We start from the raw sequence: 15,992 nt of genomic DNA on the forward strand, positions 1-15,992 counted from the left end.
CCCGTGTGCTGTCGGGTGACAGCTGCTCTAGGCATTTCCAGTGTGCATTGGGTGGTTTGCTTCGGCAGAAGGAAGAACATTTCTGAGCTGTTACAGCTTTCTCTGCTTTCCGTTCATCATGACTACGGGCGTTAACGAGAGACTGACTATGGGCCGTGCGCCGCTTGTCAGCCTCCATCAGAAAGCAGGGCTAACTGATACGGGGGAATGTCTTTACAGGAAAAAAAGGAAGATTCAGCGCTCGGTAACTCGACTTGGATCCTTGTAGGACGTTAGCCGTGCTCCAAGTGGGAAGGGACACATGAGGGGTTATAATCCCGTAATGTGGCACTTTTCAATGGGCAAGCGGAGCTCAAGGGGTGGAAATGCGGAAGCAGGGAGCCCCTGGAGTCCTGCAGGATGTAGCTGAGCTGGGGAGTAGAGGAAGGGGGGATGGGGGAGCAGGGGAGTTCTTCCTTTAGGGGAAATTCCTGTGGAAGGTGAGACAAACCAAGAACCTTTTTGTAGTTATTTAGCTGTAAGAGACACTGATAATGGTCTGGCCTACCATGTCGCTAACACTGAGGTAGCGCTGCCCTCTGCTGCTCAGAACCAGAACTACGAAACTATGAGTCATAAACCCTGATTCTGGCCCATCCAGAGAAAGATTCCCCATTAGTTTGTGCGGTAGTAGTCTGTCCTTCCGAGGCAGGACGACCTGAGCTCTGTCCTTGCGTAGGTACTGTTATGAATATTAGGAGTAAAGTGCTGACTGTCTGTGGGGTGATACCTGTGGAATGCTAGGTGGACATGGATGTGTGACGGTCTCATCTGGAAGGCAAGAGAAAATGATGCCAATCAGCACATTAGGTTCAAACAGGGACAGAAGTTAGGTGCAGGCAAACTGAGAGAGTTCCCAGAGGAGCAAGAACAACGAAGGAATCGATTTCCCAGGAAAGATGAAAAGAACTAGTTAGTCCCCCAAGAGGAGAATTTGGAGCTCTGTAAGAAATCACTTACACCAGCCCTTGCCCCGCAGACATTGCACACCCACGACATTAGGGACTCCTGGGGAACAAATGATTATTTCCCCTAGGGCAGTCTCTTTCAGTCTCTGTTACAACATCTGTCCAAGAAGGTAGATTGGAGAGGAAGGTGTCTTGTGGCTAAGCTTCAGGAGTGGGATCAGATGATCTCAGTTCAGCTCTGTCGCAGACTCCTTATGGGACCCATCTCCCTGCGCCTGAATTCCCCAGCTGTAAAATGGGGATAGGAATACGTCCTTCCCTCCCAGTCCTTGTCCAGTTAGACTGTTCAAGCGCTATTTGTCAATATGTGTTTGTACAGCACCTAGCACAATGGGGCTGCTAGGTGCAGCTAGAATACAGCCAGCTAATTAGTGGAGAGAGAAACAACCCAAGGGTTTCTTTGCCTTGACTCCTACCGTAGCCTTGTGCTAAGCTGATTGAATAAGCAGTTGGGGCCAAGGATTTTCGTTTCTGTTTCCAGATGTCTGTCTGCATCGCTCTCTGCTTTAGCTCTGTTACGTGCACAGTTAAACCAGGGAGGATACTGTCACTCTGAGCTTGCTAGCCTCTTTCTTGCCTTTGGATTGTCGGGGATAAATTCTGACTCTGGTGGGGGCAAAAATCCGTTTCTCATCAGATGTTTCTCCTGGCCAAGTGGCAGCCTGGGTGGGGGAGCCCTCTGTCGCCATTCTTTACATTACAGTTGCTAGCAGAGGTCTCCTCAAGCTAAAGAGGAGTCAGTGTCAGGGACAGATTGCACTGTGATGGATGGGTGCTGTCTTCTCTTGGCTGAAATCAGAGGAATGGTATCTTAGCCGTGTGTTCACACTGCACACTTAATCCAGGGTCTGTGGGACCCAGGCTTGTGGACTTGGTGTTTCCAAGCCCATGCTTGAGCGTCCACACCGCATGGTAAACCTGGGTTTAAAAGTGCCGGATCTGGGTCTCACAGTTGTGCTAACGTGTCCGTACTGTGCTATACATACAGGCCTCAGACTCAGTCCTGCGGCTTGGTCTGTGTCCACACTGCAAAATGAGAGGGCTCGGACCCGAGTCGCAGTGGGACTCAGACTCTGTCCCAACCCCCTAGCAGGGTCCAAGGACCTGGGTCCTGAGTGCTTGCTGATGTGAGTCAGACTCCTTTGTGTGTGGACGGAAGTGGGAGCTTGTTCTCAAACCGGAGTGAGAGTCTGGACGTAGTGTGCAGTGTAGATACATCCATGGTGCCTAATGCTCGAGCAGTCTGTCCTTCCACGTAATTAGACAGTAGATCAATATTTCCCCGGACACATTCAGCCAAACACCTATTGATTTCACTTGGAATCTGGCCTGTACAAAGCTTGCAGGATTCGGCCCTTAGCCAGTACATTGCAGTACACCATTCCGCCCACACACTGCCGGCTTTATAGCGCATTGTGCTGGAGATCCAGGTCTTTGTGCGTTTCTTTTTTGCCTTCCTAACATTTTCCACTTCAGCAAGGATCAGCTGAAGGAGGGGAAAAAAAAATATTTATGTTTCTTATGATAAAACCTTCCAGATGGGACGACGTTCAGAGGAAATCAATCCTGAGGCCCAACGGTCGTAACGTAGTGCCCCATTAATGGGCCTGTTTAGTTAAAGTTTGTTGACTTTTACCACATGAATCCTGGAGCGTTTGAGGCAGTTACAGGCTGGAGAAACATTTTTTATTATTTACGTGGGGCTAGGGCTGCCCCTGACGCAGGAAAACCGGCATCGCAGGGGACGGGAGACTTGGGGAACTCCAACTTGTAGAGTCTCTTTGGGGCTCAGCCTTTAAATTACCGGATCTCAGGGCACCTGACACTGTGCCTACCCCTGTTCCTGGCCTTCTTGCCCTGCTTGTGCTGACATGGCATCCAAAACCACGTGCAGAGAGTATTTCACTGTGAGGTGGACCACAGCTAAGTCTGCATTACCTCCCGGGGGGGTTCCCCACAGAAAGAGAGACTGGTGTGATGACATGGACTATGGCTTTCCCCAGGATTCATCCTCTCACAGGCAGCATGACTTGATTCCCAAGGGGCAGCCATGGGAGGGCTTCCATAGGATCAGAGAGAGAGGAGAATTGCTGTTAGTCTCTTCTTTGCCCCTGTGGAGCGAGCCACTTAACCAGGTTTCCCACAGCTTGCTGAAGCAGTCACCTGCAATCACCTGTATCGGGGCTCACATGATACCTGGTGGATGTGTGCAAGTTGCATTATAATTAAGCATTGCTTCCTGTCTGCTTACTGGTCTGTTTTCCTGAAATCTAGTTCTGGAGAAGAGCATAGGAATCTGGTCAGTCTGTGTGGTTTGGCGTGAGGAAAACTGGGCTACAGAATGTGACAAGAGTGTCAGCTGGTGCCAGGACTGGGATTCAATTTCCAGATCAATTTGTGTCTCATCCAACTGAGTGCTAGGACACCTAGCGATCTGCTTGCATTGAGTTGTCACAGTGACTTTAAGCGGAAATAAAAGACAGGCCGCAAAAGTCAGATTTCCCTTTGAACTCACTCAAAGCTCAAAGCAGTTCAGATCTGTGATTCTGGTTTGCCCTGTAACGCTGCCTGCAGTGACTCAAAAGCGTAAGAACCAACCTCAGGGCAGACTGATAGGAAGCAGGACGTAAACCCCAAATTGGTTGTGAGTCCTATACTTAGATGTCACTGATCATCATGTGTGAACTCCTCAGGCGCTACAACAGCCTTAACATGGAGTCACAGGAAGTCCCCCTGTGTACTCCGATCTATGTCGCCACCCAGGTAAATTCACCTTTGTGATAGATGGTTCCTTAGACTAAGAATCACAGCAATATTCAGGTTACACCCAGTCCCAAAGGACTCCAGATCCCACTTACCCCAGGTCAATTGCATTTTAGATCTGACAGCAAAGACAATGCTTGTAGCCAATCCTGTAATAAACTATATAAACGTTTATTAAGTAGGAAAAGGGAATGAGAGTTATTTACAAGGTTAAAGCAAGGTTATACACAGATGAGTTACAGTCTCCGATTTCAAAAAGTAATAGACGTTTCTATAATAAGCAAGCGCTGTAAGTCCTTTAGAGCTAACCCAGGCTGAGCACTGGGGATCTCTTGCTTATGCCTAGGAAACCTTGCTCCTCCCTCCCCATGTCCAAGCAGCACAGCGGTACAGCTTCTTCTTGCTAGGGCTTTTTATCTCCTCCTCCCATGTGCTCTGATCTGTGAGCTCAGCTAGTGGGAGGAATCCACTTGCCTGACTCATCTCCATGGGGAAGAGAGCAGAACAACAGTGTTTTGTACTCTTTAATGTCCCACAATAGTCCGTCTGGTTTTGATGGACTTTCTCTGTTGGGCAGGACATAACACCTTCTGTTGGAGATCAGCAGATCTGACTGGAGAGTCAATGTCTTTCCCCTATCTGGTGATTTACACAGCCACAGAGGCTCGCAATGCAACTGCTGAAATACTACCTTACAATGCGGGATCCAGGTGCTATAAGTGAGATTAACGCAGGCAGCAATTTACAAGCATTCAGTAAAGTCTAAACACATTCTAATACCTGTTTGAGCAATGCTAACACCCCGGGTGAGCCAGGCTGATTGCAGCTCTGGGTTTGCCAGTGTCCTGGGGAGCTCGGCCTAATCTGGCACCTGGTCTGCCAGTGTCACAGAGCCGTAGACAGCTGAGAGAGACGCATGAAGTTAGGCTCTGGGGCTGTGTTTGGATTCTGAACTCTATAGAGTGGGTGTTGGACAGGGGTTTAGGGGGAGTGGGCCTGTCTCTGATTTTATGGTCTCTCGTGGCGATAGAGCTCAGTGGAGAGAATTGGAGATCTGCTGGAAAACTGGGTGTATGGCTCGACATGGAGAACTCCTGATGTGTTAGAAATCTGGGTGCATAGAGCCTTCTTACAGGCTAGCAATGATTGATTGGCTGCGGAAACATAGATCAGTGGAAAGTGAGTACGGAAGCCCCTTTGAGATGCTGGGGCACGAGCCCCCACAAGGGGTACGGCCAGCTTTGTAAGCAAGACCTGAGATGCTGGCTGCAAAGGGAGAAGGTCCCTGGACTGAATCAGTCCCTCCCCACCCCCAGTAACCGAGCATCCCAGTAACTGATGTGCCCGCGCTATGAGCTCCGCTCTGGGAAGAGGCAGCAGTGATCTTAGTATATCCATAACGGCCTGAAGGCAGGTGTCCTCAAACGTCTTCCTAGTGTGGACTACATTGTTACACAGAGAGTGTTGCACAAAGCGCCTCCCTTCCCCCCCCCCCCCCCCCCCGGCAATCATGTAACACCCCCGTGGGAACTACAGCAACTGCTTACATGGCTAATTCACATCAGGAGGGTATTTATACATATTTTAACTCTCTGTTCATGCAGCTTTTTAACAGCGAGCGGGATTAAGTGGCGGAACAGCTCAAGTAGGGCTGGGGGGGATTCTCCATCGCTTGCAGTCTTTTAATCAAGAAGGGATGTCTTTCAAAAAGCTCTGCTCTGATTTGACCAGAAGTTAAGGGCTCGGTGCAGGAATCGGTGGGTGGGGTTCCCCGGCCTGTGTGATGCAGGAGGTTGGACTACACCATCACCACAGTCCCTTCAGGCTTTAAAATCTGTGAGGAGCTGGCAACACGGAACCAGCCCAGGCTGCCTGGACCACGCCTGGAGAATTGTTGCCTTAAGACAAAGGGCAACTATCTGCATATGAGACTAGGATGCTGGCAGGTCCCCCACCATGCCCTCTGCCAAGCTCCCAGCCCTAAAACTCGGGGGAGGTGATTGAATCTCTCCTCTCTCAAGGGAGCACATGGCAACGTTCCCTCCCCCCCCGACCAGGCCTCCAGTTTGCACAGTCAGTCTCACCAGAGCATGGGGACCCCAGTGCATCCCGGGGCAAGGTCAGCTTGAGCAAGGGGCTGAAGGGTGCGTGAGCGCCGGGACATGCACACTGGAGGAAGTGTTGGTCTGGTGGTGATGTAATCCCATCCCCTCTCTGTCAATGTCATCCGCCGTAGTGCCTGTCTCCCCCCATCCTGCCCTTAAGGTGATGGTGTCTCCTGCAAAGTGCAGGCGTGCCCCTCTCCCAGGCCCTTCCCCCCGGGCCCCAGCATTGCAAAGGGGCTTCTGGGGGCACTCGGCAACTATCTGCCTGTCACAGCCACCCATCAGCAGGTGGGGAGCCTAGGAGAACGCTGCACTGGAATCCCCAGGATCCCGTTTACCAGACTCCCCTTCCCCTCCCCCCACCCCAATTTTTGCCTTTTTCCCAATTAGCCTCAGCAGGAAGTGTGTGTGTGTAGGGGGACTCAGTGCGGGGACTCAGGGGGGTTAGGACCCCTGGGCACTGTGGGGGTGAGCAGGGGAAGGGGCTCGGCGGGGGCTAGGTGACGGGGCTTGGGGCGCCGCGCTGGGCACCAGTTGCCGAGTGCTCCCCTCTGTAGCCTGCGGGTGGGGCTCTGCTGGGATGCAGTCGCTGTGGGTATCAGGATGGGCAGCGGGGCAGAGACTCTCGCTCCCGCCCCCCCTCCCAGCTCCGCTCACCGCGGCTGTACCGCTCTCCCTACCTCGGAGCGGTGGCTAAGGAGCAACCTTGCTGGGGGGCAGGACAGGAGGGACCCCGGGCGGCCACAGGCGAGGGAGGAGAAAGGAGCAAACCCTGGGGGGAGGGAGAGAAGCTGCAGCCAGCCTGGGGAGGCAGAGGCGGGAGGTTTCCAATCTGCTGCCATCGGAGCATCCCGCGGGCAGGACCCAAGCATAATTTCTTCGGGCCCACTACAAACTTGACACATGGGCCCCCTCCCACACACACGATGGGGGCTGCAGCCTGGGCCGAGCCCCGGTAAAGTGTACCCTTCCCCCCCCATGTGGGGGCCTTGCCCACAGGCAGGCTAGGAGCGATGCGGAGACAGGCTCCAGGCCTGTCTCCAGGTCACGGCGGAGCAGGACAGGAGGCGCCGCTGACGATCCGCTTTGCTGAGAAAATCGATTCTGGGCTGGAGGCTGCACGGCCGCCTCGCCCCCGGGATGACTCTCTCCCTGGCCGGGCGACAGCGCATCTCACTCCTGTGCCTTTCGTGGTGGGGGGCTGGGAGCGGTGTGTTGGGGGGTGGGGGGAGGGGAGCAGACGCCAGCCAGCCCCCGTGTTACTGAGAGCTGATAAAAACTCTCTTCTCTCTCTTTCTTTTCTTTCCCAGGTGTTGCTTATGGCCAGGAGGGGGAGCCCACGTCCAGACATGGGAAGATCGGATTGATTCCGCATAGAGTCTCACAAACGCTCTCTTTCCCTGCAAGCTTACACCTGTTATGTTCAAGATCTGGCACCTGCCTGACAATTACTTTGAGTTCCATAGGACCAGAGACCTAGGATGAGGAGCACTGGCTTTGCCCTGAACCTGCTTTTGATATCACCCCTCTTCTTAGTGTGGACGGGGGTCGCCCTCGACCTAGGACAAACGCCTTGCACCACCCTGGTCCAGGGGAAATTCTTTGGGTATTTCTCCTCCTTCGCTGTCTTCCCACTGAACTCTTCTCTGTGCTCTTGGATTATCCAGAACCCCGACCCCCGGCGCTACACCTTGTACATGAAAGTCTTGAAACCCACTGGCCTGTGTGACCACCAACAGATCCGCACCTCCCAGTTCGACTCTTTCCTGGAGTCCACCCGCACGTACCTGGGCATGGAGAGCTTCGACGACGTCTTAAAGCTGTGCGACAGCTCCACGCGGTACGCCTTCCTCCAGTCCAACAAGCAGTTCCTCCAGATGAAGCAGACCGCGCCCCCGGCAGAAGGCGAGCGCGTGCGATGGAAGCCGGCCAAGGTCCAGGAGAGGGACTTCTCGGTGGAGTACCTGGTGGTGGGCAACAGGAATCCTAGCAAAGCCGCCTGCCAGATGCTCTGCAAGTGGCTGGACACCTGCCTGGCGAGCAGCAGCAGCTCCCACCCCTGTGGTGTCATGCAGACTCCTTGCTCCTGCTCTGGAGGGGAAGTGCTGGATCAGCCCAGCGAGATCTTGGGGCTAACCAAGAAGAAGGAAGATTGTTTTAAGGATGGGATATACTTGGAAAACTGCATGAGCCGCCCGAAAGACAGCAGCGGGGTGCAGTTCCTGGGTAAGTGGAACGCAGCTCAGCTTTCTGGCTGCCTGCAAGGTAGTGCTGAAAGCTGTTTGTAAGTGTTGGGGTGGAAGCGGGGGGCATATACAGTAGATCTCTCCTAGTCTGTTTTGTTTGTTAGACTGTGCCCATCTGCATGGTATCTGAGCCGGCTGCTCCCTGATCTTAAAACCGTTACCCCTCCTAAGCAAGATCAGTAATTCCGGTGGCATTTTATTAGCATGTAGCTGAAACGCAGAGCAGATTAACTGGCACAAGCTCACGTTGCTTTCATTGTTTCTCATGCTCCGTGCCTTATTCATTTTGCACGCTCAGAGACGATCAGAGAGTCTTACCCGTAACCAAGCAGGTTTCAAAAGCCCCCTAGCACCACAAGAATACGTGGCCTGAATGGGCCATGACACACGTCACCTCTTACTTCAGGTTCCACTGTGCAGCCCCATCCCCATATAGTGCATAGGAAACATGAAATCTGAAGTTACTTCCAGGCTCAGATAGGATTGACACCGAATCAAAACATGAATGAAGATTTTGATCATGATTTCACCTATTGCTGCACCTATTCTCAGTACTGTCTGTGTGGGGAGATGTGGGTGATAAATGTTTTCTCCCTCCTTTCTTTGCTGGGTTTCTTTCTCTAGTGATTCCTGGAGTCCACAGCATGTGCTGTGCATGTCAAGGGATAGATAAGGGAGCCTGGGAGGTAGAAGGGGCGGAGTGTAATGGACTGAACATAAGACTGAAAGCTGGGAACTCCTGAGATGTAATCTTAGCTCTCACGCTGCTGATGCCTGCTTGTGTCAAAGTCGCTTATCCTTTCTGCATTATTGTCATTAAGGGGATGGTTTGGTGCTTTCAGTAGCAGTCTGGGTTAGTGGTGCTGTCTGAATATAGATCCCATTAATCTCCTTCAACTAGACAGAAATGAGGAGTCACAGACTCTGCCGCTAGAAACTGGAGAGACCAGGAAACAAGGCTTCTTGCCTCTATTTTTGTGTCAGTATTGGACCCATTTTGGTTTATTTATTCCTTCTCAGTTCCTGACCCAGCTACCAGATGGTTCCAACTGAGGCATGATACTAGCAATGGGTCCGACCCAACCCCGCCCCACGCTTTGGAGAAGTTCCAATCTGCATCTCAATGTCACAGCTGGACCCTGTCTCTTTAAAACACCAGATTCAAACAGCCTCCCAGATCATGGGAAAGTTGGATCCAGATTTGAAGTTTGTGGCTCATGCCTGGCTCTATATAATACCCAGATCAGGAAAGGACCCAGGCTAACCCTTGTGGTAGAGAAAGAGACAGGACTTGGTGTCAGTGAATTTAAAGGAGATTTTCCAGTGACGCTGCTGGACACAGACAAACCTTGTAGTTCCTTGTATTCTCACACAGGGTATCCTTTTATTCCTGGCTTGGCTCTAGCTGTTGTAGAAGTGATTACACTATAAGTGCTTCACTGTAAATTTTGTGGAAGCTTTTGTATCTCAGGTGAGCTTTGAATCAATATACTCAGTATTGGAGCTGAGCAAATAAATCTTAACAGAGGAGTCATTTGTCTATTTTCCTGTGTATGAGCAGATTGTGAAATTCGTTATTCAAAAGTTTTCACAAATTTCTTTGCGAGATGTTTTTCTCTACATTGAAGGGCTTGCAAAGTTCCGTGTGACTGGTTTTGTGTAGTGCTGCTTAGTTCTGTAAGTCACATCATTGTTTTTATTCCCTTATAGGATGATTTATGCATTCAACCAACACATCATGACCTTTTCTTTCTTTTTTTATTATTACAGTCATAGATGAAATTCAAAATTAGCTTTTCGTCAAATACTGGAGCATTAAAGCTTAATATTGGCTTTTTTGTGAGGATCTCTAGTAGAGTTCGAGTGCTTGAACGTTCCTGGAAAATAAATATGAAAGGGTCTCGGATATGAAATGAACCAAAGTTCTTTTTGGATGTCAAATATTTGTGGATTATTTTTTTTGTCCACTCTTCATATCTGCACAATATTAAAGATAAAGAACTAGTAATTTCAATGACTGAATGCCACCTATGTGAAACCGCAAAGTATCCTGTACTGGCACGTAATGGCTTTTCTGTAGCCATGTGTTAATTTTGGTTGCTGCAAAATCCCGGCAAAGAAAATGTAGGAATTCCACCTTGGACATTTAACCAATGATCTCTGACGATATTTTTTAGGCCAAACCTTTGACTCCAGAATTATTGGTTCTTGTTTTGCATTGGTGACTTTTTTCTTGTGGTTCTTGTTTTGCATTGGTGACATTTTTCCTTTCCCAAAATTATGTTTCCTTCATCATGTCTCACTGCAGAGCTCACATCATGCCACTTTCCTTTAAAAATAAGGGGGGTTTAGCTGTAGAGGTGTAGCGAAATGAACTGGGCTGAGTAGGAAACCTTCGTTAGTCTTCTCCATGATTCTTTCATGGGTTTTTAGATGTCATCCCCAAAGGCAGCAGAGAGACCTTTCCTCCAGTTCTTGACTGGACTGAGATATTTCAACAGCAAGTGGGGATGTGTGGTGTCACTAAGCCCAAGTTATTGGGCTGTCTTCAAAATTCCCTCTGAGATGAATTGCTGTGGTTCAGAAAAATGCACGGGGTTAGATATGTTCAAAGCGGCCAGGACCTCAGCTGGTTGCACCAGCTGAGAATGCATGACACCATTGGTCAGGGTTAAATGTTGTCCTTTCCCTTTTTCATGGTCACTAAGAAGTATGATCAGGAAAGGCGCCAGATGCACTTGGTTTGTGGATTACCACTGTCTCGAAGCATCTGAAGGATGGCTTTGTGGCAGAAAAATAGGACTAAGAACCATGAGTTTGGCCATCAATTTCCTTGGGGACCTCAGCAAGTCACCTAGCCTCCTCGGTCACAGCTTTGCTTTCCCCATCTGTGAAGTTGGCACAGTAACACCTACCTCTTAAGGTTTTGAGACACTTAATTCATAATTTGTTTGTGATTTGAGACCCTCAGACAGAAGGCAGCCCTGAAGAGCAAAGCTTGTCATTCACTATGGTACCCAGTACAAACACTAGGGTGACAAGTTTGCGTGGGGTTGTCATTTGACCATTTTCTCTGCTCTACTCCATAGATCTTCTGCCGCAGGAGGTATCTTTGGGGAAGGAAACTCATCTGTATGTTCATTTGTGTGTTTATTGAGTGCAAACATTAAGGAGACCGAGGGGCTGCTTCGGATGTAGGGTAACTAGGAGTAATAGGATGCAAAGTGAGCGCTGTGTAAAACGTCCGGACAGTGAGATCTGTTGGGATAGGATAGCTTCCTGCAGGGTGAGATGAGAAACCCAGCAACTGGCGCCTTAAAACTAGTTTGGGCAATATAGAGATTGTTCTTCAGAGAACAAGGAAGCATTGGACTGTGCAGAGGACGGACTCAAAGGGATCTAATGAGTCTTTCCCATCTCTAATCCCTATGTTTTCAGCTTCATATGGCATGTGTTTGGGGCTGACAGCTGAACGTATCATGCTTAGAGGTAGGATCCTATGTGGGTTGCGAGTTAATGCCACCTTCTTGCAAAGCGCTTCCACTGAAGTCATTGGGGTTCAGGGTGCTTAGCACTGCTAAGGATTGGGCACTAAATCCTACCTGCCTTTTGCATTCAGGAATGGATCAAAATGAAGGTGCATCCCCCCCCCCCCCCTTGTCCATCTCCCAGCAATAACAACTGTTGGGAAAATAGGCTACTATGAAATTTCCGAATGCTGTGGGTGGTTTCTGGATCAAAGAGACCCCTTTGGAGAGGGTACAATGGGCTATGAAAAAAAATCTGGCATGTTCCAGAAATGGCATTAGCTATGGAGATATTTCTGCTTGTTGCTGCACAAGGAGCTTACCCTGGCCATCGGCGGCACTTTGACGTGCGTTGGCAGCTGCAGCTTGTACGTCATTTCCCATCTTGTAGCTGGGGGTACCTTGAGAGCTAGTCAGGATTCTGCTGCTTCTGGACTTCGCTGATCAGAGAATCATAGAGTTGGAAGGGACCTCAGGAGGTCATCTAGTCCAACCCCCTGCTCAAAGCAGGACTAACCTCAGCTAAATCATCCCAGCCAGGGCTTTGTCAAGCCTCAGCTTAAAAACCTCTAAGGATGGAGATTCCACCACCTCCCTAGGTAACCCATTCCAGTGCTTCACCACCCTCCTAGTGAAAAACTTTTTCCTAATGTCCAACCTAGACCTCCCCCACTGCAACTTGAGACCGTTGCTCCTTGTTCTGTCATCTGCCACCACCGAGAACAACCTAGCTCCATCCTCCCTGGAACCCCCTTTCAGGTAGTTAAAGGCTGCTATCAAATCCCCCCTCATTCTTCTCTTTTGCAGACTAAACAAGCCCAGTTCCTTCAGCCTCTCCTCATAAGTCTTGTGCTCCAGCCCCCTCATCGTTTTTGTTGCCCTCCACTGGACTCTCTCCAACTTCTCCACATCCTTTTTGTAGTGGGGGGGCCCAAAACCGGACATAATACTCCAAATGCAGCCTCACCAGTGCCGAATAGAGGGGAATAATCACTTCCCACGATCTGCTGGCAATACTCCTACTAATGCAGCCCAATATGCTATTAGCCTTCTTGGCAACCAGGGCACACTGCTGACTCATATCCAGCTTCTTATCCACTGTGACCCCCCGAGATCAGAGAGAACTAACAAGAATTAGTTAGGAAGGGAAGGATGACATGAGAATGACATGAGCAATGTGGGACAAAATTTCACAAGTGGCTGCATAAGTTGTGCCTGAAAATTAATGTTCCTGGGCCTGCTGTGTAGATGGAGATTGTATTAGTGGGTGGAAAAGGCCCTTGGGAGTTGGGTAATTCCATGAACAAACTGCAAATAGACAGAGCATAGGGGAAGGGGAACACTACAGGAAACAAGCATACCAGTTGGAAGATTTTCAAGGACACAAAAGGCAGTCAGGTGCCCAGCTCTCAGTGAAATTCCAGGGGAGTTGGGTGCATGACTCCAATAGTCTCCTTTGAAAATCCCAGATGTCAGCTAGATTAACTGTAAACAGCAGGGAAGATCTGACTATTTACAAAGGACTCCGATGTGACAGGGTAATAAAATAAGGCTAAGTGTGTGCTTTAGTGTTTTGCTGAAATGGACACTTAATTAGCACATAACTAATCCTGTCTCAAATTTACCTACACCAGGAAAGAAGAATAGAAATCAAGGAACATTTAAAATATCTAGAAGGCCAAAAGCACTGATAGCTGTCTTCATCGTCTACCTCCAACGTGACTATGATGCCAGCTTAGGGCTTCTGATTTTTAAAACCTGTTTAGCTGCTGTATGATCCGGAAATCCAGCATTTGCTCCTTCATCAGATGCTTTTATGTTGTACGGATTATAAAGCCAGAAGGGACCATTATGACCATCCAGCCGCGGCTCCCGCCTAACACAAGACATAAAATTTCACCCAGTGAGTCCTGCCTCGAGTCCAATCACTTGGGCTTGAACCAAAGCCTATCTTTTAGAATGACACTGAATCTTGATTTCAAACCTCCCAAGTGACGGAGAATTTACTGCATGCCTTGGTAATCTGTTCCAATGATTAATTATCCTCATGGCTAAGAAATTATGGCTTATTTCCATTTTGATGTGGTCTAGCTTCAGTTTCCAGCTGTGGGGCCTTTTTATGCCTAGACCTGTTACATCCAAGAGCCAGCTAGCATCTGACCTCTTCTCTCCATCAAGGCATTTATAGACCATGTTCAAGATGCCACTTAACTTTCCGTTTGATACGGTCAAGAGACGTTGCTTCTTAAGTCTCTCATTGTAGGTGATGTTTTTTAGGCCTTGAATCATTCTTGTAGCTCCTCTCTTAGAATCATAGAATCATAGAATATTAGAGTTGGAAGGGACCTCAGGAGGTCATCTAGTCCAACCCCCTGCTCAAAGCAGGACTAACTCCAGCTAAATCATCCCAGCCAGGGCTTTGTCAAGCTGCAGCTTAAAAACCTCTAAAGATGGCGATTCCACCACCTCCCTAGGTAACCCATTCCAGTGCTTCACCACCCTCCTAGTGACAAAGTTTTTCCTAATGTCCAACCTCGACCTTCCCCCCTGCAACTTGAGACCATTGCTCCTTGTTCTGTCATCTGCCACCACTGAGAACAGCCTAGCTCCAACCTCCCTGGAACCCATCTTAAAGTGGGGGCAGTCGGAGTGGGCACAAAATAAAAGCCAATTTATTGCTCTATATTCATTTGGCAGAACTCTGCGAGCTCAACTTTTGCCCTCTGTCGCAGGGTGTAGGAGAAAGAGCGCCCCCCCCCCCCCAAAAAAAAAAAAAAAAAGTTTCCCCCACTCCCTCCAAAAATATTTCCTTTTTGAATGCTCACTGCTGGACAAAGCCTGATTCCTTATGCACACAAAACTGCTACTGAAATATCTGAGTCCTCCCTTTAGAGTGAGAAGCCGTGACGCTTTTCAGGGTGTATCCCAATTGTGCAGGGTGAATCACTACCAGCCACTGACAGCGGGAAGGAGCCCTGTCCGTGCCTACCAGGAGAAACACGCCCCAGCCCTTGGCCCGCCCCAACCCAGAGGCTCCAGGAGCCCTGCTCTATCTCAGTGCAGGCTAGCAATTGACACACCCCAGTTTGTTTCACTCGAGTGCCCTAGCTCCTGGATACCTGCAGCACACACTGCTCCGCTGCCTCTCTGGTGACGGTTTCACCTCACTTCAAGGCTGCCCTGAGCATGAGACACTCAGACATATCTATAGGAAAACCTAATCAGCGTTTCTTTAACAGAGCTTGAGATGAAGATTTAAAATACAGGCAAGTAAAAGGATTAGGTAACGGGTTAAAAAACCCACCACACAATCTATAGCCTATACTTAGTAACAAATCACTTTCTTGTCCTGTAAGGTCTTTCTTACCCACATGATTAGACCTTCCAGTGCTTGTCCAACCCATAAAGCCGGGGGGATCTGCTGAGCAAGAGTTTGCTCCTGTAGTGGCCAGTCTACTGGTTCCCAACCTGTGGCTCGGGGGCCAAAAGTGGCCCTCGGGGGCTTTCAAAGTTGCCAAAGGACCCAGTCAGAGCACATTGCCACAGGGTTACAAGACCGGTGCAGGCTTCTTGCTGCAACCAAGGGGATGGGAGATCAGCGCTCCCCTCCCCCTGGCTGTAACAGGGAGCATGGCAAAGCGCTCTCTGCCTGGGTCCATAGGTGCTGGGGTCCCTGCCGGAGCCAGAGAGAGGGGAGCACTGATCTCCGTCCCCCTGGCTGCAGAAGGGACCCACTGCCCAGGGAGCCAGGTGGAGCACTCGGGGCTACAGGACGTGTGCGGTTTCCCTGCTGCAGCCAGGGAGACGGGAGATCAGTGATGAGGCAGCCTCCTCGCTGAACTTCCATCCGGCTGCAGGCGGCGGGGCCTGCTGGCGGAGACGGCTGGCCCTTCAGAGTTGTAAAAATGATATCTGTGGCCCTCGAGCCGAAAAGGTTGGGAACCACTGGGCTAGTCACTGGGCCAATTCTTCTTGTATACGGTTCTTAGCCCAGGGCCCCCTCCCCCTCTTCTCCGAACTCTTCTGAGGTTTGTTCGTTTTTGTAAATCTCCAGCCTGTGACAGTGAACATATGCTGTGTCTGTGGGTGTCCATTCTTCTCATGCTGATTGGGTCAGACTCAGGCTCCCCGTCCGCTGGTGGTAGGTTTCACTCCCAGTAGGTTTATAGATATCCTACTGGTTACTTAACTTTCAAATTGTTTCCCCTACAAACATCTCGCAATAACCATGACAATCAGTTAGTCCTTAGCTATCAGCAGGGACCACACATGACCCCCTTTGAGGTAATATCGAGGAAATGGTTGGACATAGGCGCATGCTTGGGCGTGTCTGTGTCACGGAAG

General features: G+C 49.9%; 1 protein-coding gene across 1 annotated transcript in view; it reads left to right on the forward strand.

The window, feature by feature from the left end:
• The first annotated feature begins 7,166 nt into the window (after nt 1-7,166).
• ADGRB1 (adhesion G protein-coupled receptor B1) overlaps nt 7,167-15,992 on the forward strand; it is a 261,841-nt gene continuing 253,015 nt past the window's right edge. Inside the window, exon 1 of the mRNA XM_067529975.1 lies at nt 7,167-8,101. Coding sequence (XP_067386076.1) covers nt 7,357-8,101 — 745 coding nt within the window. The 5' untranslated portion in view covers nt 7,167-7,356. The remainder of the gene's footprint in view (nt 8,102-15,992) is intronic.

This window comes from Emydura macquarii, unplaced genomic scaffold (genome assembly GCF_026122565.2).
Source record: "Emydura macquarii macquarii isolate MOO-44397 ecotype Brisbane River unplaced genomic scaffold, CSIRO-AGI_Emac_v2 contig_366, whole genome shotgun sequence".
NCBI lineage: Eukaryota > Metazoa > Chordata > Testudines > Chelidae > Emydura > Emydura macquarii.